The 27913-nt window shown below is 26.5% G+C and overlaps 1 protein-coding gene across 1 annotated transcript; it reads right to left on the bottom strand.

The window, feature by feature from the left end:
* Positions 1–48: 48 nt before the first annotated feature.
* LOC100213753 (protein DEK) lies at positions 49–27663 on the bottom strand. Its single transcript, XM_065813491.1, has 15 exons — positions 27504–27663; positions 21720–21852; positions 19212–19333; positions 19093–19126; positions 18938–19014; positions 18793–18846; positions 18613–18717; positions 9909–9965; positions 7529–7562; positions 7407–7435; positions 7216–7308; positions 7026–7116; positions 682–842; positions 360–428; positions 49–246 (listed from the first exon to the last, which is right to left on the bottom strand). Exons 1-15 carry the CDS (start codon positions 27537–27539, stop codon positions 235–237), a joined length of 1107 nt encoding a protein of 368 aa, XP_065669563.1. The 5' UTR covers positions 27540–27663; the 3' UTR covers positions 49–234.
* Positions 27664–27913: the final 250 nt, after the last annotated feature.

The following is a 27913-nucleotide window of genomic DNA, read 5'->3' as shown; positions in this document are numbered from 1 at the left end:
TATTAATTGATGTTATATTTGGGGTATTATAAAATAAAAAAAGAAACATTCACGCATCTATTTTGCTAATTTCACAAGGTAAAAAATTTAAAATTCCTTACTAAAATCCATTCCTGAAAATTACAACATACTTAAAGAAACAGCGAATAATTTAGTTTTCTTTCTTTAGATCCGAGTTGTTCTCTCGCAACTGCTTAATATTCGATTATTTTATCAAAATCTCATACATTCGACTCAAGAGATGGTCTAAAAAATTAATTTATATTTACAGTTTTTGTGAAACAAATCTTATATATTTATATTTGTGTCCAAGATGTCTAAAAACTCTTTAAAAACGCTTTTAACTTCAACAAAATTACCTCTTTAACTGTAGATTTGATAAAATCCTTCCTACTTGTGAGATCGAAATCGGGGAAATGATCATAAACCTAAAAAAAATTCATTTCACTTATCTATTTTGAAAGCTTAATAATAATAATAAGTTTTGAATAAAATATGCGTTTCATAGTAAGTTTTTTGTGATTCTTTCAATTCCCAGATAAAACCATGTTTTAAAAATAATTTAACTGAAAAAAGGTTCAAATGAAGCAATAAAGATAATGGAAGTAAAGAAAAGAATTAAAGATTACAAAAATTTTATTTAACGGAATAGGATTGTATGCACAAATATTCCAGCATTACCTGCTTACAAACTGTTTTCATGGTCACTTCTTCTAAATTAACATCTTTAAGCAAATCCTTTACAACTTTCTTGATTTCAGAGTCTGAAGGCTCTTTTTTAGTTTTTTTTAATAATGGCATATCTTCATTTTCAGAGTTATCATCAGCTGTACGTTTAGGTACTGTAAAGATAATATTGTTTTCTAATCTTAGATAATAAAAATGATTTTGAAAATAAAAACATTAGTAATAATAACACAGGCCTGCAATGGTTTTTCTCTTTAAAATCTGAGTAACGTTTTTTATAGTTTCTGATGTGCTGATTACGAGAAAAATAATAAAAAAAATCCATCACGTCAGGATTTTTTGATATGGAATATTTAAGATTTTGCTTTAAAATGTTTGAGCGCCTACCTTTTGAAATGTCTGAAACGTTATTAATTTACTTCAGCTCAATTTTTAATTCATATAATTAGTGTAAGGGAACATAGAAATTAACGCCAATTAGTAATTTGTTAATGACTACATAATAAGTATTAGTAATTCGCATTAAACATGTCAAAAACGGGTCATTTTGGCTTAATTTAGTAATGAGCTCATTATTACATAATGATTTGGTAATATTAACTAATTGTTGTGAATATTATTAGAAAAGGGTGTAATTAAGATAAACCAAAGGATTTTTGTATAAGTACCCGCACTGATTTAGAAATTTAACAGTTGAAGTGCGCATCTTGCAACATAAACTTTAAAATGGCATCGCGAAGTTGTTTAAACTCTCCTAATTGTTTCTGTTATATTTGCGGGAAATTTATGGTGATAAAACAACGAAACAGTATTACAGACTTAATAAAAAATATTTATAAAAGTTATTTTGGACTCGTTTTAAGTAACCAAGACAAAACTTGGGCACCTCATAAAATTTGTACGACTTGTTTATTAGAACTTCGCAAGTGGTCAAAAGGACAGAAAAATAGCTTCAAAATCGTTTCGCCTGTGCTATGGAGAGCCTAACAACCATGTTAAAGATAGCTACTTTTGTTGTTGTGACATAACTGGATAAAATTCAAAAAATAAAAGGGACATAAACTATCCAAACGTGTCATCAGTTACGCCTGCAATTTTTGGCAAAATATTACAGGCGTACAAAATATGCTGGCACCTGGTACTTCATTTTCATGGTACCGTCACAGAGAAAAAGATTTTCTTCCATTCTTCGCTGAAGATGAAGATTTAGTGTTCTGTAAAGATATTCCAGGCTTGACGAAAATGTACGACATTGAATACAATCCTAAAGAGTGGAGATTATTTATTGACTCCTCAAAAAGAAGTTTAAAAGCAGTTCTTCTGCATAATGGTAATACATATGCCTCGTTACCTGTTGCACATTCTGTCCATTTAAAGGAATGTTATGAAAATTTGGAAAAGCTTTTGACTAATATAGCTTATGAGCAACACGGTTGGATGTTGTGTGGAGATTTAAAAATCATAAGCATGCTACTAGGCCAACAAGGTGGTTATACAAAATACCCGTGCTTTCTTTGCAAGTGGGATAGCCGATAAACAACATCATTGAACCAAAAAGGAATGGACTCCAAGAACCAGGGTTGTTATCTGTCAAATATGTCTAAATTATTTTCTGCTGACATAAAATATGTCAGACATATTTTCTATTGACATATTTTGACATAATTTTATGTCTAAATTATTTTCTGCTGACATAAAATGTCAGACATTTTCTGTCGACATATTTTGACATAATTTTATGTCTGAATTATTTTCTGCTGACATAAAATATGTCAGACATATTTTCTATGGACATATTTTGACATAATTTTATATCTGAATTATTTGCTGTTTGATATTCTTGAAGAAAAAATCAGTCTGACAAATTTATTGCGCATTTTAACTTAATTTACAGAGTTAAGTGAAAATTGTTTAACAAATCTGATGCTTTTTTGCAATCAATTATGCTTCATAAAACTTTTACTTTAAACCCTATAAGCAAACATCAGTTGTTTCATAAAGGTCTTTTTCTGCCCTTTTTAGCGATGTATCATTTGATAGTATTGACTAATATTGGCATTTATTGACTTATTTATTGATTATGACTTATTTATTGATTATGACTAATATTGACATTGATAGTATTGACTAATATTGACATTTGATAGCATTGACTAATATTGACTAGTATTGAGGCATCATTTGATAGTATTTGATAGTATTGATTAGTATTGGCGCTTTCCCTTATTAGATTGTAAAAACCATCTCAAGCTGAGTTTTTATTATTGAAAGTGGTTTTTATTAGTATGACTAAACTTAAAATTATTTCTTTAAAATAATAATAAAAAAACTTTTTCAGTTATTTTTAATTATTAGTTGATCCTGAAAAAGATTTCATTATGAAAAATTGAATTCAAAAGATTCTATGAAAAAAACGGTTCACAAAATTTCAAAAAATTCGTGCCAAATTAAATTCATTTAAGCTGAAGAATTTGAAATATTTCACAAAAGTTATATTCATCTCATTAAATTCATATTAAGAAGACTAACCGGTAAAAATTTATAACTAATTACGAATAATATACTTTTAGTTATAATAGTTATGATTTATTTAACAATAAAATAATTGACAATTGCATTATAACAGCATAATTAACTGCCATAAACTTGCATAAAATGTTTTGAGTGAAATATATATTGGAATAATTATTTTTTTCGTTTTCCTTACGATTTAAAGTCAAAAATTGAGAATAATTTATTGAATGAATCAACTATTAGTTAAAAATAACTAAAAATGTTTTTTTTTAAAATATTATTTTAATCAAGAGAATAATTTTAAGTTTAGTCATATTAATAAAAACCATTTTCAGTAATAAAAACTCAGCTTGAGATGGTTTTTACATTCTAATAAGGGAAATCGCCAATACTAATCCATACTAATCAATACAATCAAATACTATCAAATAATATCAAATTCTATCAAATGATGCATCAATTCTAGTCAATACTCTCAAATGATACATCGCTAAAAATACTTTGTCAATACTATCAAATGATACATCGCTAAAAAGGGCAGAAAGACCTTTATGAAACAAAAGATATTTGCTTATAGGATTTAAAATAAAAGTTTTATGAAGCATAACACAGGTCAACAAAAACAAAATTTTTTTCTGGTGCCAAGAAAACAATTTGTTTTTTATGTAGGATTTCTTATTTTGATTTTAAATATGCAACTCATTTTTTACCATCACGTCAAGTTGTAAAGATATTTGGGTTCAAATTTTTAGAATTTGGGGTAAAGTCCCTAATATTGTCGAAAAAAAAGTTGTTCAAAAGTATGTCAACCTGGGTCTCAAAAGAAGCGTATTTTATAGAGATTTTAAAGATGTTATTCGTTTGGAATAAAAATAAGTATTTTTTGTATTATTGCTGAAAAACATTTTGTTGGCATTTTTTTAAGAGTCTTTAGTATTTTTTCAAATAATTTTTTTGCCAAAAAATTTTAAGGAAAAACTTTTATGTTTTCTAAAATCTCTATACTATCTTCTAAAATACGCTTTTTTTGAGACCCAAGTTGACATACTTTTGAACAACTTTTTTTTTGACAATATTAGGGACTTTACCCCAAATATTAAAGATCTGAACCCAAATATCTTAACAACTTGACGTGATGGTAAAAAATGAGTTGCATATTTGAAATCAAAATGTGAAATGCAATCCAAAAAACAAGTTGATTGCTCGGCACCAGAAAAAAAATTTTTTTTTTGTTGACCTTCAATTATAATTGATTGCAAAAAAGCAACAAATTTGTTAAACTATTTTTGCATAACTCTGTAAATTAAGTTGAAATGCGCAATAATTTTGTTAGATTGATTTTTTCTTCAAGAATAACAAACAGCAAATAATTCAGATATAAAATTGTTGTCAAAATATGTCTATAGAAAATATATCTTATATATTTTATGTCAGCGAAAAATAATTCAGACATAAAAATATGTCAAAATATGTTGATAGAAAATATGTCTGACATATTTTATGTCAGGAGAAAATAATTCAGACATAAAATTATGTCAAAATATGTCGACAGAAAATATGTCTGACATATTTTATGTCAGCAGAAAATAATTCAGACATAAAAATATGTCAAAATATGTCGATAGAAAATATGTCTGACATATTTAATGTCGGCAGAAAATAATTTGGACATAAAATTATGTCAAAATATGTCAATCGAAAATATGTGGGACATATTTTATGTTGGCAGAAAATATGTTTGAAAATATGTCGACAGATCTGCCAGACATATTATGTCGTAACAACTCTGCCAAGAACTGAACTAACCCCAGGATTCAAAAACGTAGTTAAACAGAGTTTGGTTCCCAGAGAAAAAGTTTTACTGCCACCATTGCACATCAAATTGGGTATAATGAAGCAATTTGTGAAGGCTTTAAATAAAGAGGGGGAAGGCTTCAAATATCTGCATTAAGTTTTTCCATCTTTATCAGAAGCTAAGATAATAGAAGGAATTTTCGTCGGCCCTGATATTAGGAAATTAATGTTGGATGAAAAGTTTGATGAAAAACTTAATGATATCGAGTTGCAAGCATGGCAGTCATTTTAAGGAAGTGGTGACAAAATTTTTGGGGAACAATAAAAGCTCCGACTTTAAGAAATAGTGGCCAAAATGATTTCCAATTTGGGTGTAATGGGTTGTAATATGAGCATTAAACTTCATTTCTTAAATTCTCATATTGATTACTTCCCAGAAAATCTAGGAGCCGTTAGCGAAGAACAAGGCGAAAGATTTCACCAAGATTTGAAAGAGCTTGAAGTCCGGTATCAAGGAAGATGGAATACCAACATGATGGCGGACTATTGTTGGTTATTGAAGCGCGACGATCCAAACCGGAAATTTAAGCGAAAATCGCACAACCGAAGCTTCCAGGAGAAAAGGACCAGGTTCCGCAAATGAAATTTGAATGTTATTTAGACTAGTGTTAAGTTGTTATTAAATAGTATAATATTAGTGTTAAGTCGCTATCAAATTCCAGAGAGGAAGTTATGACTCTCATTTTGCAGGCCTGTGTAATTTATTGAGTTTAACACTCAGATATTGTTATAGTACAAAAATATTTTAAAATCGTTAAGTGATCTTTATGTGGAAAATGAGTAATTACAACATAAAAACTTTAAAAAGTGAATTTATTTTCTGTCATCAACATACTGACAAAAAATAAAACAACAGCAATAAACAAATCAACATCACAGAGAAGCAAACTTCTTGTTAGTCGCCTTTTTCTATAATTAGATTTGATTAATGCAAATAATAAATTTCCATTCAATAAAAATAATTTTTTTTTACAGAAATAAACAGTAATTTTAGAGTATGATTTAAATAACTTTTATTTGTAAAGAAAAAACAGAGAATTTTATTTTTTTATCAAATTTTGTGCAAAAATCGTTTAATTTAACATGTATTCGTTTAAAATTAATTTACTTTGCAATATAAAAACAAGACCTTTATTATCAACACATATATTAGGAAATGATACTTAAAAAATCAGACATTTTTGCACTGCTGTAAATATGTAGTCAGGAGTTATGCGAGATACTTATTTAAAACAAGTTTACAAAAAAATTAAGAGTTTAGTTTAAACGCACCTCCAGCATTAAGAATGTTAACTTTACTTGAGGTAAAAACTGCTTATCCCTTTCAATTATCAAAGTTACTAATATGGTTGCTAATTAAATTAGCAACCATATTAGCAACTTACATATACTCAAATGAACTTCATATACTTGTTAACTTATGCAACTTAAAAGTTAGAATAAATTAATCATAATTATTAGATAAATTATTCACCTCATCAAAAAACTGTAAGTTACATGTTTGCAACTTTCCTTTGCAGAACATATTTTGCTAACAAGCTTCGTGAAAAGTTTAAAGTAATTTAGTTTTACCAGATATTGACTCAGTCAAAAAAAAAAACAAAAAAAAAAAAAACAATTAAAAAAGTGTAAATACCTTAAAAAGCAATTAGGAAATCAAAACAAACATTAATGAGTTTTAAGGTAAAACTTTGTTTCAACACAAATTGCAATTTCATAAAAATACCAACTATAGATTTATGATTAATAAAAATTTAATCAACTAATTTAATTTAGTTCTGCTAGAAAACTTGAAAAATATTTTAGTACCATAACAATAACAAAAAAAATCAATATTTTTTAAATTTTTTCAGAAAATTCTAAATTAAAATAAATAACATAAACAACTTTGAAACAATATTCAGAATATTTCTTTATAAAATAAAGATTAGTCTTAGATCCCATCAGACCCACATTTAAAGACAACATACCCTCTTTCTTTTTCGATGGTGTCTTTGTTTTTGGAGCAGGTAATTTAACAGACATGGCTTTAGACTTTTTCTTTTTTTTTTTAGGAGAATCCTGCATTATAAAACCAATTCATAAAAAAATGTGTATTAATATAACAAATATATATTATATAACTAATAACTTATAACATTTTTTTTACTGCTACAATACCTTTTCTGTATCCTCTTCACTTTCACTTTTAATAGCATCACTTTTTGTGTTATCTTTTTCCTCTTTTGCTTTTTTACTAGGTGCACTACTTACCTTTAAAGCCAAGAAAATTATTTATTGCATTCACAAAAATAAACACTTATTTTACAAATGTACTAAGAGAAATAACATCAAAATTGAAAAAATTAAACCTTTGTATCTTTTAAGTCTGTAGATTTTTCTAAAAAATGATAAAACTTAGCACTTTAATAACTTGAAAAATTCAAAAAATGGAAACGAATGCACTTAAATGAAACCAAATTCATATTTTTACTTTTTGATTTTGTTTTTTTGGTGCCAGGTATAGTCTAGAACAAAAAAAAAATTAATAAAAAGTAATTCATTTATACTATTTTAATAATAAGTTCAACTTATTTATACAATTTTATAGAATAATATTAGGTTGCTAGCATTAACTATTGATATAATTAATGCTAGCAACCTAATATTATTGCAAATATTAAATCTTCAAATCTCAAATGCCTTCAAACTATACTTGAGGCTACAAAAAATGCTCATATTCATTTTTGGAATAATTTCAGAAACCATTATTGTTATTTCTACTAAACAGGATTTCAGAAGGGTGTATCTAAAGGTAATGATTAACTTACTTAAAAACTTCAATCAATCAGTTGCAGCAACACAATAAGGATCTTAATATACAGACATTAATAATTTGATCATGAACATGTATTGTAGTTATAAATGGAGTAATATTAGATGAAAAAATTGTTCAAGATATTATTTAACCACTATAATAAAGAAAAAACAAAACAAAAAACAACAGCAACAAAGCAGTGATAAAACCAAAAAATCAAGATATCCTTGTAAATATTTTAAAATTTACTGGAAATAGTAAAACTTTAGGGGTTTACAGTCATGTGACATTGAAATAGAAACACTTTTGTTACTTGATTACTCTTAATTAAACAATATCTTATTTATACAACTTAATTAAACAATATGTAACAATAAGTTATTTATACAATTTAATCACACATTTAAAGTAGTTAGCAAAAAAAAATTTGTAAAAACGACGTGGTGAGAATTAAAAGAAAAGATAATTTAAATGAAAAAACTGAACGTCAACATTGACCATTAAAGCTAAATTTATTGCAAAATTTACAGATTAAAAACTTATTAAAAAAAGACATTCCACTAACTATTTCTGAATTATCTAGAAAGTTTAAGATATCAAGAAAGCCAATTAAATGTTATATTGATAAAATATTTAATTTTAAAAAAGTTTCTAAAGGATGTGCACATGCATTATCACCTTGTGTGATCGAGAGAAGGTTCCAAGATCAAAAAAGCGTTACGGATTTATTAAGAAAAACTGGACAAAAATCATTTCAACCGATGAAAAACTATTCCACCTTACTGATTGTGATCAAAAATCTAAATAAATTTACATAAATATCAAAAAGCACTGAGAGTAACCTATTATAAAAAGAAAAATTTTCCAAAATCCATTATGGTATAGGGATAAATTTGTACAAAAAGATTAACATCTATAATACTTGTCGAATCAGGAGTTAGAATTAATTCAAATAAACATATAGTGTTTTAAAACCATTTATTTAAGACTATATCCAAAAAATGACTTTTTTTCTATCAAGACTCTGCACCTAGTCACTCTTCGAAAATGACCATTAAATTTTTAACTGACCAAAAAATCAAATTTATTTATCCTGAAATATGGACACCAAACTCACCAAATAACGGACCTGCAGACGTTTTTACATGGGGTTATATGATAAATCAATCAAAAAAGCAAAAAGTAAAAAACATTACAGGATTTATTTGGAATATAAAAGATATATTGAGGAGCATCCCTTAAAAACTTATAAATAAAGCATTGATGTCCTGGTCTAAATGTTGCAAACTTATCTATGATAACAAGGGTCATTAAATTTAACATTTAAGAAAAACAAAAATTAAGAATAAAAAAAAAATATTGCTTTTTAAATGTTTCCATTTCAATGTCACATGACTGTAGATGCTTCAAAGCTGTTTAAAAATAACTTATGCAATTTAATGAAATAAACATCTATTTGGACTTTTCATATATAGAATATATTATATCATGCATTGTATACTAATTACTACAATATATTATTTATAATAATTCTATTTTAATATTTAAATATTAACAAACATTTGACATAATGATGTGATGAAATTTATTCAGTGTTTTTTAATGTTTCACTATTCAGAAAATTTAGACATTTACAAAAAGCAGAACTGGAATTGAGCATATTGCAATCATGTATTACAATTGCTTTCCACATCTTTGTGATTATTTTGTTTGCTTAATTTGTTTTTTTCTTCAACCAATTTTTTAGGCAACTCATTTAAATATTTGACAAAAATTAAATACTTGACATAAAACATTGATTCAACGAGGGTTAAAATATCAGATTGAGAAGGAAATATTGAAAACATTTTTTAAAATTAACAAAAAAACTTTTTATAAAAAAAATAATAAACAAATATAAATATTTAATAATAATTAAAAAGAAGGGTTCACATTGATTTAAAATGACAAAAATTAATGTAGCAAATAATAAAGCAACAATAAATTTAATTAGTAGAAAATAATAAAGGTAAATAAATATATAAATGTAATAAAAAATGTTAAAAATAAGACTCACCTTTCCAGTATCAACAGGCTTCATTAAAAACTCTAACAATTTTTCTTTTAACTTTCCCTAAATAAAATATAGATGAAATTTTTGATAATAAATATTACCAAAAATAATGTGTTTATGTCGGTGTCGGTATTTTACATTTTCATTCAGGTACATATTAGTTCAATTTCCTAAAGTTTTTAATATTATTTGAATATCCACTCTATTTTTACTAGACGCTTATCAACTCTAATTTAAATTTGGGATCACTTATGATGTTTGAACAAAGAATGAATTATAAAAGTTATAAGTGTGTTATAAAAGTAATAACACTATAATAGTTTTATTACTTTTATAATGCAGTTAGTGACTAGAGTGTTGTTACTTTTGTAAGTTTTGTTTAGTCGTAAGTTTATTGATTTGTTTTTTTATAACTTTTTGGCTTACAAATTTAAGTTAATTTGCCCCTTGAAAACAAAGTAACGGTTTTGCATAAAATATAATATATACAAACACACAACAAATGTAGCAAAAATATTTAATATAAATATTTTTATTTAAGAAAAAAAATATGATAAAAAGACATTCGGTACAAGTCTTCATAAATGAATTATTTGTTTGAAGTAAAAAGTGTAAAATAAAGCATGAATAAAATGTATTTTTATATTTTACTGTTAAACATATTTTTATTTATGAAATTAAAAAAAAAAAAAGATTGAATGTTATTTATTAAACATGTCATTAAACTAGTATGTATTTTTTTCTGAGTAAACTTTACATAAGTTTACATATTTAAAATCAGAATAGAATTACTTACTATATGTATGTTTAATACTTAAACGAGTTGCTATCATTCTTTTAATAGTATTAGGGAATTGTCAGATGTTTAAGAATCTTGAGCTTCCCCAGTGGTCAAAATAACACCCAGTCAATGATTGAATACTTTTAAAAATGATATATTTATCTCCCAAAATCAATCTGGCAAATCGCATTTGATCAGCAAGCATTTTAAGTCAAACTTTTGTAGCTCACTCCCAGCATAGCTGCAAGCAACTACTGCTAAGTTAGGAGTTACTAGAAAACAAAGAATAGAATTAAAGAGCAAGGAAATGGTTGATAGAAGATTGTCAGAGTAAATTATTAGACTTAAGATGGGATGTTAGAAATTTGATTAGACCTTGCTTATAATAGGGAGAAAACTGATTTGATGATAGTTAAAGGGTTCAAAATGTTATTCAGAGTTTTTCAAAGAATCACAGACATTATGGAACCTCAGGAGGCAGGAAAAAAAGATTCATTCAAGCACTTATTAAATAGTTTCAAGAAGAATCAAAGAGAGTTCTGGAGAACATCTTTGTACGACAGGAATGTTGTCTTTGTAAGACTACGACAGGAATTGAGAAATGACAACAGAAGCCAAAATGATTTAGACGTATAACAATGGTTAACTAAAATGGTAGAAAGAGTAAAGCCATTAGATTCAAGAGTTCAATTAGAGGAAAAGTTTTTTGCAAGTAGTTCTGCCTTATTCTTTGGAGAGGTAATAAGATTAGACCAATGAATTAGAAAAGGAATGTTTAACTTACCTTTGTTAATGACAATATTGAAGATTTATCAAGTTTCTAGAACATAACTCCTGAGATAATATAATGGAGCTTAGCATCAGACAGCACCCTTTTAAATTGATTTCTTACAATAATAAAAGGGCATTTATTATTAAGAGTTTTTTTTTTTTTTTAAAAAAAGATGAAAAAAATGATTATGATTAGATATAGCAGCTACACAAGAGAGTGAAAACCATGAAGTGAAATGAGACTTGATTTAAAACTGACAAGAAGGAAAGAAATTGTTAAGGATTTTTGATATTTGTCTTTCTTTTTTTGTTCTTAACACTAGATTTTCTTTTAATTGATTTACTCTCTAATGCACTCGCACTCCTACTCGCACATACATACATTTTGACCAGGCTGAAGATAGTAAATGCAGTTACGCAAAGCGTTTATTAAAAAAAAGTTGTGATAAAGCAAGACAAACATAAGGCTGATTTAATGGGAAAAAAGAGAGCTGATGCAAAGGCATAAAAATCTAAATCTGAGTTAGCTGCATTGCATAGAAAAGCAGTATTATCATCATAGAAAAGTCACATCAAAGTTAAGAATGGTTTCAAATTCTGATGAGAATTTGCAATTTCAGAAACACCAACAAAGTCACAAAGAACAAAGTGTTTAAGAAGATTTTCAGTGATTTTAGCTATTACAACAGTAACCCCATGGAACTTTGTGATATGCAGGTGTAGAATGGAAATACGGATTTAAGGAAAGAAAAATTGATAGAAATGAATTACCTCTTCAAGCTTCAAAGTCATGGGAAGAACTATTCAAGGTTAATGTCAACGCCTGATCAAAAGTTACACCAATTAAAAATTAAAGGTCCTAAGACTGATCCTTGTGGTATCCCACTACAAAATGTTTCCCATTCCGATTCAAATAGTCCAAAAACAACTCTCTGTTTTTGATTTGCCAAAATCTTTACACCATTGCAAGAATTTTCCAACAATACCAAATGTCTTCAGACAAATTAGCAATCTGGAATGCGGAGCTGAATCAAATGTCTTAGAAAAATCCAAAAAGGCAACATCAACACATTTCCCACTATTTATTGCTCCTGTTATTATGTCTAATGTCTCAAGAAGGTTTGTCACACAACTTTTTGTCTTAACAAATCTGTGTTGCTCTGGTATCATAAATTTATTTTAATACTAAAATGGTTCATTATTGTGTCCTTAACAACACTTTCTAATAGTTTACAAACAACAAAGGTCAATCAAATTGGATGGTAGTTACCTGCATGCAGCCTATCCCTATATTTAAAAATTGGTGTAATATTAGCTTTTAACCAGCTTGTAGGCAATGTTCCAGTTAGAAATGAGTAGTTAAAAATCAAACAGAGTGGTCTAGATAAACTATCAGCACACTTAAAAACATTGGATGAATTTTATCAATACCTGGAGACTTGTGCACATATAAATTTATTAATTGATTTTTTATATCTTTCTCATTAAACAACAGGGTAGGGTGAATTTTTTCTATTATACTTTCATATGTAGGCATATTAGCTAGACTTTTGTTTATAAATACAGAATTGAAAAATGGATTTAATTGATTAGCAATAACTTGACCGTCAGTTGATATTTTGTTGTTTTCAATTGAAATTGCTTTTATATGATCTTTAGCTTTTGGTATACAGTTAATATAAGCATAAATTTGTTTTGGATTTTTTTCGATTCTGTTGCACCTTTTTTTTACATTTTTTTAAATTGTAATCTTTACAAGTGTTCTGATTAACTCATTTTTTAATTTATATTCTTCCTTAAGATCTAAATTTTTGAAATAAGAGGCTTTGTATCAATACCAAATGTTAGGCTTGAGTCGAATTTTGTGTTTTAATTCTTTATTCATCCATCTTTTGGTTTTAGTTGTTTTTTGATTAAACAGCAGTATGAAGTAATTACATCCATTTTCTTATGAAAATTTTGAAAAATCTTTCATAACACTGATCAACATCAAATTCAGTAAACTCATGACTCCAGTTAAATTTATTTTGATATTTTGAAAACTCGTGATAATTTCTTTTCATGAATACTTGTTTTGTAGAGATATTTTCATTTTTGCAATTATTACAAGCTTGATAAATAAAATAAAGTTAAAAAATGGTGCTTAAAACTTTTTCTCAAGGGATCCACATGTACCAAGCTAGATATGCAAAAAGAAGAGGCTGTAAACACTAAATCTAATATATTTGTTAATTTTGTGTCATTTAGTTGAAATGTTGGTTTTTTTACATAATGTGTAAGATAACATTCTTCAATACATTCCAGAAAGTCTCTCTTTTTGTCCAATGCAGACATCTTCATAACTAGAATTCCATATATTATTCAAGGATGGAAAATTGAAATCAACACATTAAAACTTCAGAATATATTTTAGTTCTCGAAAAATGTTTGTAACTTTCCTTGATGGAATTGATAATGTTTTGACAGTTTACCAAATCATCACTTCCTGGTCGATAAATACAGCCACATAGTATGCATTCATTGCTCATTTTAATTGTACACTATATCTGCTCAACATTTTTATTGTTATAGGCTTCATTATTGACTTCAAACAAATCAATCAGGTCATTAACATAAATACAAACTCCACCACCTCTGCTATTCATTCTGTAGATCTTTTATTCCACCTCTGCTATTCATCCTGTAGATCATTTAAAGAAGATTGAATATAAATCTATATGCGCTTCTTGTGAAGATGCAAAGCACCATGGTACTAGTTTAGTATGAGATTTTAAAATAATTTTTTATTAAATATAAAAACTTCTTTTGGATATAAAATATTTTCCAAAAAAAGCTATGTGGAGAGGAGAAAAGGTTAATTAAGAATTAAACACTTTAGCAATAAAAATATTATTAAGCAATTTGGTTTATTTAAATTTTTGATACATATATAGATTAGAAAAAAGTATGCACAATAACTTTAATAACTAATATGCATAAAATGTTACACACAAAATAAAATATAAACAGTGAAAGTTTGATTGTCCATGGTTTGATCATCTACTTTACAATTTTTTCATTTTAGTTGATCAAAGTTGATAGACAACCTTTGAATAATAATTTTTTTTTTTTGGAAGTTGTTACTTTATTATATAGAACACATATAGGAAAGAAAAAGTAGAGCGAATGTTTCTTAAAAATGTCATTTTAAGTGCTACCTTAATATATGTAAATGCACAGTATGGGCTGAAAAAATGGCCAAGATTTTTTTAAAGAAAAATTTAATGTTAATAGCATTTGAAAGAATTTTACTTAAGTTTAAACCAATGTCTGCTTATTGAATATTTATTAATTATTTTTATTGATCAACCGAAACAGAAAAAAAGCCAAAACCAAAACAAACTGAAATTTTGGGTACTCTAGTTTGGTGCCGAAACCGATATTTCAGCAAATATTTAACCAAAACCGATACAGACATTTCGACTACTCAAAATTAACTTCATTAGGAAAATGTATTTAAAAATGCAATTTTCCATTGGTCTTTTTTAATGTTATTATGTTAAAATTGATTACATGCATGTCACAAATTGAGATTTATCATATAAGTTGGCGATATAAGTTAATAGCGAAAGTTAACAACTAGCAGATTTTTTCTGCAAGATCAGATTTTTTCAAGGTATTTTGTGATTATTCTCAAAATATTTTGTGATTATTCTCAGAAACAATTGCTTTTCTAAATTAGATAAAAATTTAAAATCTTAGAAATTTTTTGGTTTTTGGTATGTATTTCAACTGAAATTTTGCTTTTTACAAAATTTATAAACAGTACCAAAACTGAAATTTTTTTAAAAATATCTACACTGTTTCTAAATTTTAAATTTAGAAATTGTGTAGATATTTAATCCTTATAATGACATAGATGTCATTATAAGAATTGAATAGCTCTAAAAGTATTTGAACAAAAGCAGTTGAGAAAAGTAATTGTTTTAGCCCTGACTGAATAACGAATTTCTACTTTTATCTCTTCTGTTGAAATGCAGCAACTTTCAAAGGTATCTTAAAAATTGCCGCATTAAAAAGCTTAACAATGCATCTATCTCTTTTAGCAGTTTTTTCCTGGTCCAGATCGACAGATTGTTTGTGTCCTTATACTTTTTCAAAAAATCAGTAATGGTGCTTTTTTCATATCCAACCATGCTTGCAATATCTCTAAGTCATTCCAAATGATGACATCTCAATCTTCTTTTATTGATATCATTCAGGATCATTTTTATCTACATATTATATTATTTATATATCTAATATAAAAAGTATTAAATCAGCATTGTGCCATTAATGAATGCATATCAGATTTTATATGTGAGGATAATGGTTAGGTTAACACTATCTGTATACAGTTTATATTACTATCTGTATACAGTTTCTGTATACACTATCTGTATACAGTTTATATATACAGTTATAAAAATGATGTCTTCTTAATATCCAAATGATGATATTTTAATGATTCTTCCAATACTAACATCATTCAGGACCACTTTTATCTATATATTATGTATTTATACATCTAATCTAAAAAATAATCAATTAACATATTGACTCATTATTGAATATATATCAGATTTTATATATATATACAAGGTTAGATTAACTCTATAAGTTAATATAAACAGTATATATTTCTATTTTATTGAAAAATAATAAAGTACTTTTTAAATGCCAATGAAATAATTTCAAAATCCATTAAAAGTAAATTTTTCTTTCAAAAGATTCTTGACTAGTGTTTCTTGACCCATACCGTACATTTTGATTAAGGATTACTTTATATAATTACGATAAAATATAAATATATTTATGATAAGCTGAGTTAAAAACTATTTGAAATTTTTTAAACTGAAGTTAAGCAACAACATAAAAATTCTACAGAGCTCAATGATGTTAAGTGTGTTCTAATATATTGTTAAAATATTAAACCATAATAAAAAAATCAAGGAGTGAATTAAGCGATATCTGGAAATTTTCTTCAAATTTTTAGTTTAATCATTCTCATAAAAATATTGATCTCCACTACATCCCTGGTAGTACGGCATTAAAGTAGCCTCCTCACCTGTAGTGGTCTTCATGACCTCAAAAAGTTAAATTAACATTAAAAAAAAAAGAAGCTATGAACACTGTTTTCATGAAAGGGTCAATATTAGGTCATATTAGAAATTTTTAGGAAAAAACAAAACAATAAATTTACGAATGCAAAAATAATAATTGTCAAAACTTAGATAATTTAACTTATTGTTTGTTTAAACACCAGTTAATTAAAGTTAAAACATTCAAGTTATATAAAATATATAAGTTATAAAATTCATTTAGTCGAACTGTTTTTCTTGGTCTCTTGATGGGTTAAGCTAATGGAAATTTATTTTAATTACTAAAGGTTCGAAAAAAATGTGCAGTAATTTTAAAATCAACCAATTCAAAATTATACTAAAGCTATTTTGCACATTGCGCCAAACATAAAAATCTGATTTTAGTTAAAGTTAAACTTGAAAATTTATTTATTTAAAAAATTAAATGTTTGTAATTAGAAATAAATTAATTGATAATAAAAATGTCAATATATGTTATTAGAGTTTTGTTAGTTTTATTTTAAAATAACTGAAAGTTGTTTAAATTAGTTTTTGTATGCTTTTAAACAACTCTGTCTTTCATATAAATATTTGTGCTAGAAAATTACAGGCATTTAATTGAATTTAATTATAAATTGTTAAATAAGATTTAAATTAGTTGCAATGCTTTTAGATTAAAAATATTTGATTACTGCTCAATTCCTAGGGCTGTAAATCCTGGCTTGTGTTCGTGAACGGCTCCGTGATCAGCTCGACAAGAGCTCGTTCATGTTCGGCTCGAATGGTAAACGAGCCGGGCTTGAACAAAAAATTAGGCTCGTTTATTAAACGCCGAGCCGAGCTTGAACATCGTTCATATAGGCTCGATTAAAGCTCGAATATATATATATATATATAGATATATATATATATATATATCCAATGCAATGAGAGCAAGACTTATATTTGTGAAAATGTAATTTGAACTATTAGAGTGCAGTGTTTGATAGGAATTATTATGTTTGTGAGAGTTTACATTATGTTTGAACTTTGAACATTAAGTTTGAAGGTTGAACTATTAGTTTTAACTTTAATTTTAAACTATTAGATTTGTGGGATTTTATTTCATTATCTTGTTTATTTGCATGTTTAATAGACTGTAGGATTGTTTATGTTGTTTGTTGATTTGGACTTGCATTATTTACAGACGAGCCTTTAACGAACAATTTTTTTTTACTAAACGAGCTTTAAACTAACAGGTTACAATAACTATTTTGAGTTTTAAACCACTTGAGCTCGAGCAACATGTAAAACGAGCCGAGCCCAAACAATACTAATCCTTAACGAGCCGAGCTCAAACAAAGAATCTCATGTTCAAAATGAGCTCGAGCCGATCCTGAACACTCTTAATATGTAAACGAGCCAAGCCGAGCCCTGGCAAGCTTGGCTCGCTCGGCTCGATTTACAGGCCTATTAATTCCATTAGACAATTTGAGGTTATTTTATTTTAATTATTACATTTTATGCTTTATTTTTCTAGTTTTATCTGATGATAAACCAAATTAAAGTTTAAATTATAATCATTATCATTATTAATAATGAATAACAACTATTGAGCTTTGTGACATAACAGTGTCTACGGTTTAAAAAAATTTAAAGACTAGAATATAAAGAAGCATTTCCAGATACCAAAATTTGCCCTTTGGAAATCCATCTAGAAAAAGTAACAGGTTTATGGTTGCCATCACTTGATAGGGTTAATCTTTGTGTGATTTTAATAAGTTTTATTCTATCAAATTAAAAAAAATTTCCATCTAAAACTTTAAAGTAGCTAAAACTTTTATTCTTAATTACTTTGGTTTTACTCAATGCAGGTCTGAAAAAATATTACTAATATTATTATTTATTAGAGGTTTAATAAATATACTTTTTGAAACTTGATTTAGTCTAAGCTAAGAATTAACCTTCTTGTACTTTTGAAGACAAAATTTTTTATTTAAGTCTGAAAAACTAAAATGGTTAGACAAAACCAACCCTCTGATTATTGCAATTCTCTCATTAAAATATTTTGACATACCTTGTCACCACCTTTTTCTAAACTTAATACTCCAGAAATAAACTTTAATTCAGGTATTGAAACTCTCTCCATCATGGATGAAATGCGAGTGCTGAGTTCAGAACTCTAAAATTAATAATAAATTAAATATATTAAACTGCTGAAAAAATTTACATAAACACTTTTTATAACATGAATTACCTCCTCAAAAGGATAGCCACAAAATGTGCGTATTTCTTTTTTCAACGTTGTATTCTAAAATTATTTTTTATATAAATTATTTTACTTTTTCAAATTGTAGAAAAAGTCTTTTGAATATAAAAATCATATTCAAAAAAACACATACTTTTCCTGGTTTGAAATATAGAAGTTTGTGTAGTGTTTTCAGGTCTTCTGGGCGTGTTTTATCTATCATGTATTTGACTAAAATGAAGAACAAATCAATAAAAGCTTTCAAACACAAAACAAAAAATTAAGTACTATTTTAAATTTATTTTATACCATATTGAATATCACCCAACTTCATTCCTTTTCCCTAAAAAATAACAACAACAAAATATCTATTACAAAAACAGTTGTATTAATTCTTAGAGATTTTTAGAATAAAAAAAAACAACAACCTTTGAATAATCAAGGTCATTTTCTGGAGCTTTTTTTAAATCAGCATTGTTCAAAGATAATCTTTCAACACTTTTTCGATCTCTTTTTTTGGTTAATATTTCAATAGGCTTTTCCAGAGAACCTGATAAAAACAGAATAGGTTATTAAGATTAAAAACTACAATTAGAGGTTTATTAGAATATCAGTCATTCCACAAGTCATGATCATAACATTTGAAGCTCTTAACTGTTAAAGCTAATTAAAAGCATCTAAGCATGTTTAATGACTTAAAACTCTGCATAAATGTTAAAAATTATCATATTGAAATAACTTTTTGTTAAGTTTTAATTTTTCTTACATAACTTGACATAGTGTGGTCAGAGCAATTTTAATTTTGGGGCTTGAAAAAAAAATGGTTTATTAAAAGCTTCAATAAATCATTTTTTAATCAAGTCAATACAAATCAAAAATTATATTATCAAAAGTGAGCTAACTTAGTTAAAAAGCATAACAAATGTGCTTAAATATATATATATATCAAAATAGAAATCCAATATTTTTTTTACGATTTGTTTATTAACTCTGCATAAAAACAGATAAATTTGTCTCATTTGTGAGTACAATAATTAAAAAGGTAGATAACAATAAAGATATAAAGAAAAAAAAGATATGAAAAAAGATAAAAAGATGAAAAATATATATTTTTAGTTAAGTAAAATTAAAATCTTTTGTTGAAATTTCTTTTTATTATTTATTCTGATGTTGTTACGTAGACACAGAAATAATTCTGTAACATGTAAAAATGAACCTAACATGATTGTCATTCAAGTTAACTTAACCATGCATTTTTAAAACAGAAATTATTTAATTTATAGAAAAAACTTTTAGCATAACTAATATAGTAATTGAGAGAAACACTGATCTTAATAACCACCCTATTTATTTATGGTTACATATAATATAGATATTATTTTCTTTTTAACCCCCATGTTTGGATAAATTTCCATAATGCCATTTTATCACAAATATGAAACTAAGGGAGAGTTTAAGATAAAATACTCAAAAAGAATTACCATCAGAGTTACTTATCTTATTTATATATTAGTTTTCTATTTTCTATTTTTGCATAGATATTTAATTTATCTATTTTAATTTGACGACATTTCAAGATCTGAAATTCAAATTTTATCACAAATCATTAATTCCACTGATGCTGAGTAAATGTATACACATTTCCAAGGATGTTTTACCTAGAGAGTCAGTCAATGGATTACTGAAACACATGCAGCTACCTATTTCAATATAATGACATCAGTGTGTATCTAATGCTGCATTCAAAAGTGTGTGTATATTATATTAAGGATCAGCAAAGTCAACTTCTCAAGACCCAAATTTAACTAGATGACGAATTTAGACCGTATACGTTCACCAAATTTATGACATGCGCACTCCAAATTTTACTGAAAGCCAAATTTGGACTTTTAAACCAAATTTAACTGAAAGCTAAATTTGGATTTTATAAACCAAAAAATATTATTGTTTGGCTGTTAATTAACCATATTAAAAAAAAAGTGAAACAAAATAACTTTATTTATTCGAACGAAAAATATACGCTTATAAAAAACAACAACAATTTGTGTCAAAATTTCAAATCCAAAAATGCAGTTATAATGAAAATTCTCAATGTTTAATGAACATTAACAAAAGAACATTAACAACATTCATTAAAAAAATTTGAATTTTATAAAGAAACAAGATCAAAAAAAAATATTATGTTAAACATTTACCTGTTTTTTACCTTTAAAAGGCTTCTTCTTTTTTTTTGAAAGTGATAAATTAGATTTAATAAGTGATGTCTATTTTTAAGCAAAGTCATGTATACCTTAGAACACAAAGTCTACTGACTTTGTGTTCTAAGGTATACATGAAACATGTAATATATTAATTATAAAATTAGTAAATTTTGAATTTAACTGAAAGTTATAAGTAATTTTGCGTTTGTTACTGAATTTAACTTGAAAGCCAAATTTCTATTTAAAATTCAGTTTTTACTTTAAAAGCCAAACTTCTACTTAGAATTTTAACCAATATTTGCCAGTCCTTAGTATATATATATACACACACACATATATATATATACATCACATGCATAAGCACACACACACACACACATATATAAATCACATATACACACATATATATGAATGCAACGTTTGATACACACTGACTTCATAGTTCAAAATATAATTTTATCATTAAACACTCTTTTGTAAGTAATAACTTTCTGGTTGCCCTGCTAGGCTTTTTTTTTTTTTAAATTTCAGTAGAACTTTGCAAAAACAAGTTATCCAGTATCACTAGACAACTATAACGTTACACCCCTAACATATATAACATAAAACAAAGAATCATTCAAAAGAATTTAAACCTTTTTAAAATATTTATTTCAAGATTTATTGAAACGCAAATGAAACTCTTTTTATATTTATACATTCATTTTCATGATAATTCGATTAAACATACTATACCAAGTTCCTCTTCTGATGATTCTGATGCTAATGTCTCCTCCCCATTTTTCGGTGTTTCTTTCTCTTCTTCAGTGTCAACTTTTTTAAATTTGTCTTCAGTATTAGCTTTTTCATCCAAAGGAACATCAGAAATCTATAAAATTAGAAGTTAAGAAAACTTCAACCAAATTTTTAATAATCATGTAACCAAACTTTTTTTTGCTTATTTTTTAACTATGGGCAGGACTTCTGATATATCTCTACATAATTTGGGGAAATATGTCGATTATTGAATGATACTGACATGCAATGTAATGACAATAACTTGTTTTGGAAAGTTAAATTAACTTTTAACTGATTTTCTAATGTTTATCTATGATATGAACACAACTTGTCTCAGCACATGGGAATTCCTTTAAGTTAATACACATAATAAAAAAAAACAAAAAAAAAACTTTGTTGAAAAAAATAAAATGAATTTTTCTGAAAGCCATTATAATTAAATAACTTTGATCTTTACTTATTATATTATTTAGACACATTTAAATCAAGTAACTTTTAATGAGTAATTATTTGTATGTATTTATATGGACATTAACTATTTTTAAACATGTTGAAAAAAAAAAAAAACTATGATTTAAATTAAATGTGCCTATTTATTAAGAAATCATTAAAAGTCAATACTTTTCCTATATAAAAACATGAGTGAAAATGAAAATCGAAGTTTATTATTCCAAATCTATTTAAAAACTTCATTTCATCTTAATTGAGTTATATTTTTATATTTTGTGTTTTAGTTTTAGTTAAGTATTTTCATTTTCACTTTTGTTAAAATTTCTTTTCTTATTTTAAATGCAGTATTTTTTGAGGCCTTTTTTTTTCTTTTTCTTTTTTAAACATCTTGGCTTCCAACAAGGCTGCAAGCAACCACTAATTAAAGTTGGAAGTTACTGGAAGAGAAAAGACGAAGATTGTAGAGCAAGATAACAATTGACAGACGAATTCCAAAGAACTGATGTTCGAGGAAAAAAACTAGATGAACAAGAGCTTTTAGAGCATTTAGGAACAGTCACAGAAAAAGGATAAGACTTAATTGAATGACGAGTAACACGAGAATGAATTTTAGTAGATGGCACAAGAGACGCTAGCTCTTTAGAGCAGAGCCCATTATAGTATTTGTAGAAAAGAGAAAGAAAAACAAAATTACGACAATCTGATAATGGTTGAAGGTTGGCTGCTAGAGCAGGTCCAACTATGTTTACAATGTATTTTTGCACCTTGTCTAAAAAAGAAAGGGCATCATTAGAAGATCCGCCATAGATAATGCAACAGTATTCCATTCAAGGCCGGATTTGAGATTTATAGAATCCGGAGTAAGGAAGTGTCGAGCTTGATAAAGAGATGCAACCTTAGCAGATGGTAATTTTGTAATGGATTTGATATATGGTTTCCAAGAAAGATTGGTAGTAAGAGTTAATCCTAGAAGATGAAGAGTAGGTGACTCATCGAGTACATCACCATTCATAAATATAGGAAAATCTAAATTATTGCGATAACAATTGGCTGAAAAAAATTGAGTTTTATCTGAATTAAAGTTCACCAGCCACTGCGAGCCCCATGCTGTACCAGAAGTGAGATCCTTTTCAAGCTTAATTACCCCCTCCAAGCAATCTGAGTGTTGGCTTCTTATCATGTTAAGATTAAATATCATCAGTTAAATCAGATTAAGTATCATCAGTGAACAATGCCACCGATCGTTAAAGTAAATAAAAAAGAGTATAGGGTCAAGGATTGAACATTAAACAACCCCTGAAATTACAGAATAAGAAGAGTGCTATCCAATGTTTTACATTACAATTGGAAAGGAAGGATTACAACAAGTTTTACATTACAATTGGAAAGGAAGGATTGAATAATCTTAAAGATGTTACCAGATACATCACAAGAAGAAAGCTTATGGAGAAGACCAGCATACCAAACTTTATCAAAAGTTTTAGAAATGTCAAGAGCGATGGCCTTAACCTTTCCACCTTTATCTAATGCACGATAAAACCTATCGGTTATTACTGTTAGCAAATCAGCTGTAGAACAAGAAAATCAAAATCTATACTGATGATTAGAAAGAAAGTTGTTAGATTCAAGATGAGAGATTATGTGCGTGTTAATTAAAGATTCAAAAACGAAAGCACATAAAAGAATAGTCTGTGATTTAAACCTAGTTTCCTGACGAATGGGTGAATTCTTATGAATGTAAATGCCCAGACCATGCGACTATTGGAGTTTTTACAAATTAAAGGAAGATAACCATCCACACTAAGATCACAAGATCACATCATTAAATAATTAGCGATTAGATCAGCCCCCACGCTGATAGTGCATGCACAAGCCATCAGCATTGTTGATAAATTTTTCGATACTGAGATAAAAAAGCTCATGGTTGTAATAATTATGCTTTAGTAATAGTTTTTTTAGTTACACTGGAGTGTTTAGTAAAAAACATTCTGAATTGGTTTTCCTATTTTTATTTTATATTAATAATTTTTGTTAAATAATACGTTCGTTTTTTGTTATAAGGAAATATAATCTTTTACAAATACTGAATTTAGATTCTATTAATAATTTTTGTTAAATAATACGTTCGTTTTTTGTTATAAGGAAATATAATCTTTTACAAATACTGAATTTAGATTCGTTTTTTGTTATAAGGAAATATAATCTTTTACAAATACTGAATTTAGATTCTATTAATAATTTTTGTTAAATAATACGTTCGTTTTTTGTTATAAGGAAATATAATCTTTTACAAATACTGAATTTAGATTCGTTTTTTGTTGTAAGGAAATATAATCTTTTACAAATACTGAATTTAGATTCTATTAATAATTTTTGTTAAATAATACGTTCGTTTTTTGTTATAAGGAAATATAATCTTTTACAAATACTGAATTTAGATTCTATTAATAATTTTTGTTAAATAATACGTTCGTTTTTTGTTATAAGGAAATATAATCTTTTACAAATACTGAATTTAGATTCTATTAATAATTTTTGTTAAATTAGTTAAAATAATTTTTAAAATTAAATTTAATTACAACGCGATACTTTAAAATACTTTCAAAATATTATTAATTTTTAAGCTCCTGTAACAAAAAAGATCTTAATAATTACAGCACATCAAAAGCAAAGGGTTTTAAAGTATTTGTAAATTGTTTTTTTTTAACATTTATCAATACTTTGTTGTTGTAAAAAAGAGGACATAATTTTATGCTAAAAAAAACAACGCTTAATTCAAGTGAAAAACCTAATGACATATATATTGGCATGTGTTTATTCGGAGAAGTGAATGTTGTCAATAGTTTACAATATTACTTTTAATTACGCAAATTACTTCTAGTCTACACTTGGCCCTATAACGAAAAATGACTAGAATATGCAAAAAATCTGCTGAGTGCAAAAACTATTATAAAAAATAGCAACAAGCAACTTAAAAACTTGGCAGGCAACCAAAATTAATGATCTAGTTACTTTCAGTCGCACTTCTGGCGAACCAAAAGTCCAAGTGTACACCCCTGATAAATATACACACAGTCAATTGCTGATAACTTGAACCTCCAAAGGACCAAGAAAAATGGTTTAACTTAACTTATGTTCAACTAAATGTTTAATGTTTTTAAGCGAATTCCGGTTAACTCGAACATCAGCTGATATGAGATAATAGTTCAAGATAAGGCGATTTTTTAAATTTAATTTAAACATTAGTAATTAATTAGATGATTTTAAGGGACCAGGTGAAACAGCTTGAGATAACAAAAGTTTGAGTTTATCAGTGTTCAACTTACCAGGCATTAACTGTATATATATATTCATTCTAAAAACCATGATAAATTTTTTTTATCATCCTATAACTAGAAATATAGCAAGAGATGTACAAAAGCAGCATTGACCACTTTATAGTGTCTTCTACAATTTTACAACATCTCAGGAATTATATAACATTATTATTAACTTTACATATATATAAGTATAAAAAATAACAAGCAGTCAGGGGTTGAAGTAAACAAAACTATTATTTAAACCTTACTGGTAAAGGTTGGTCATACAAATTTATAAAAATAAACCAAGATTTGAATATTTAGGCTTCACAAAAATAAATATTATAAATATTTTTAATTACTATAAACAAAAAACAGTTGCTGTCATTAAATTCTCCAAAAAAAACCTAAAGTCTTTTTAGTGAGCAATTAACACAAAATTTAATACTTTGATGATCATATTTTCATCATATTTTAACGAAGTAAATAGACTTATTTAGAGAAATGCTTTTTTATTAGCAAAATCTTAAATGATTTTTACATTTAAAAATGGATACCAATTTATTTAGGTTTCAAATTTTAGCTCCTAAGAGAATATTTGTGTGTTTTATGACACTGTGAAAGAGTACTTTATTGACTGCTAAGAAAGATCATTAGGGATGAAAGAGTTGCAAATAAATAACCCTCTTTGACTGTATTGCCCTCTTCATAGCCATGGGTAGACAAAATTAAGAAGATTAAATTATAAATAAATTTACTATTTTAGTCCATAATGTGTCAGTTCATAAAGAAATCCAATTTTTAGGTGTCAAACGTGTACGTTTTGACACTACCAGTGACAGTTGCATCTTGTGAAAAAAGTTTTAATAAGTTAAAGATAATAAAAAACTATTTAAGGTCTTTAATGGGCTAAGACATTTTATCAAGTTTCTCTATCATCTTAATTAACATTGAAATATTGTTATTATTGAAGTTTAATAATTAGTTTGACTTTTTTTTTGGAGGGGGAGGGGCCCCAAATTTCAGCCTTGCACTGGGCTTTGATTTGGCTTGCTACGGCACAGATAATATTTATTCTTTATTTTTAAAAAGTCAGTAAGTAATAAACTAAAAACTTTATTATTGTAAGAAAAAAACTGTGCCATAGTTTATTATTATAATTTTTTTTTTTTTACAAAATGATTTTACATATTGTATATGTTTACAAGGAACTTTATTCCTAGTAAAATAAAAAAAAAAGGTTAAATGAAAGCCTTAGATACGCTTGTGTTATTAAAATGAGTTATTTACACTTGTGTCATTTAAACAACTTTAATGTACATTAATGTACATTAGTGTACAATTTTTATGTACTTTAATGTACAACGCTTTGTACATACTTTTATGTCTACAAGTAATATCATTTTTAGTAAAATGGAAATAGTGAAATAAAGTCTCTTAAGTCTAAATTTTCAATAATTGCTTATTGAGAAATGTAATAATAATTGTGATAAAATTTAAAATCAATTAGGTTTAAGGAAGCATTACATGGTTAAATATGAGAACAGGCCGTGTTTTAAATCGTTACGCTGCTGGCACCTTATGTATGCATTAAGCCATTTTATGTATGCCTAAATCGTACAAACAATATTGGTAGTATATTTCAATAATTATAATTCTATTTTTTTCTAATAAAAATAATGGTTCATATTTGTATAAAAAAAAATTTAAAAACTTAAAACGAGTTGCATGTCTTAGAATGCATTGTTTGCAAAATATAAAAATTATATCAAGTATTAACTTATTACAAATAAATAACTATTTTCCTTATATTTATAAACTAAATAATTTTTAAATGCAAAATAATATTTTGCATTTAAAAATTATTAACAATAAATAGTACACTCCATACAATTTTGTAAATTCAATATTTTGAATTTTTCTTTGTTTTGTTTAAACACTCATCATTTATACTCATAAAATATAAAGTAACAAGCATTGTCATAAAAGTAACCTCTTCTTTTTTTTGATCGTCAACAACTTCTGCCATAGTTAAAACTAATATTACAAAATATTTATAACGATATTTAACAAATGCAATTTAAAAATTCCAACGAACCATGTATTAGATGAATGAAAATGATTTAACCCGCCAAAAAAATAGAAAATGAATAAATAATTCGTTACCAGTTTTCTGCTAATTATTTGAAACTCTGCAAAGTATTTGAAAAAATAACTCTTAGGAACTTCAGATTGCTAAAGTGCTGCAAAAGTATTATGTTTGATAACGTTTTATAGTTGTGGTTTTGGAAAATATTAATGGTCCAAGAAAAATTGTTTATTGTGTGTAAAAGTTAGGATCAAAACACGTTTTATTTAAAACTCGTTTTATATTTTGAACGATAATATCTTGATATGTCATGT

The sequence above is a fragment of the Hydra vulgaris genome, chromosome 12, assembly GCF_038396675.1.
Source record: "Hydra vulgaris chromosome 12, alternate assembly HydraT2T_AEP".
Lineage (NCBI taxonomy): Eukaryota > Metazoa > Cnidaria > Hydrozoa > Anthoathecata > Hydridae > Hydra > Hydra vulgaris.
This window is presented reverse-complemented; position numbering and strand designations above follow the sequence as displayed.

Bases quoted from the DNA above. Each gene is read 5' to 3' on its own strand.
- LOC100213753 (XM_065813491.1), bottom strand. From the start codon at position 27,539: ATGGCAGAAGTTGTTGACGATCAAAAAAAAGAAGAG. The intron at 18,847-18,937 runs GTATGTGTTTTT...AAATAATTTTAG, and splicing joins TATATTTCAAACCAGGAAAA to AATACAACGTTGAAAAAAGA. The intron at 429-681 runs GTAATGCTGGAA...AATTTTTTTTAG, and splicing joins TGAAAACAGTTTGTAAGCAG to GTTTATGATCATTTCCCCGA.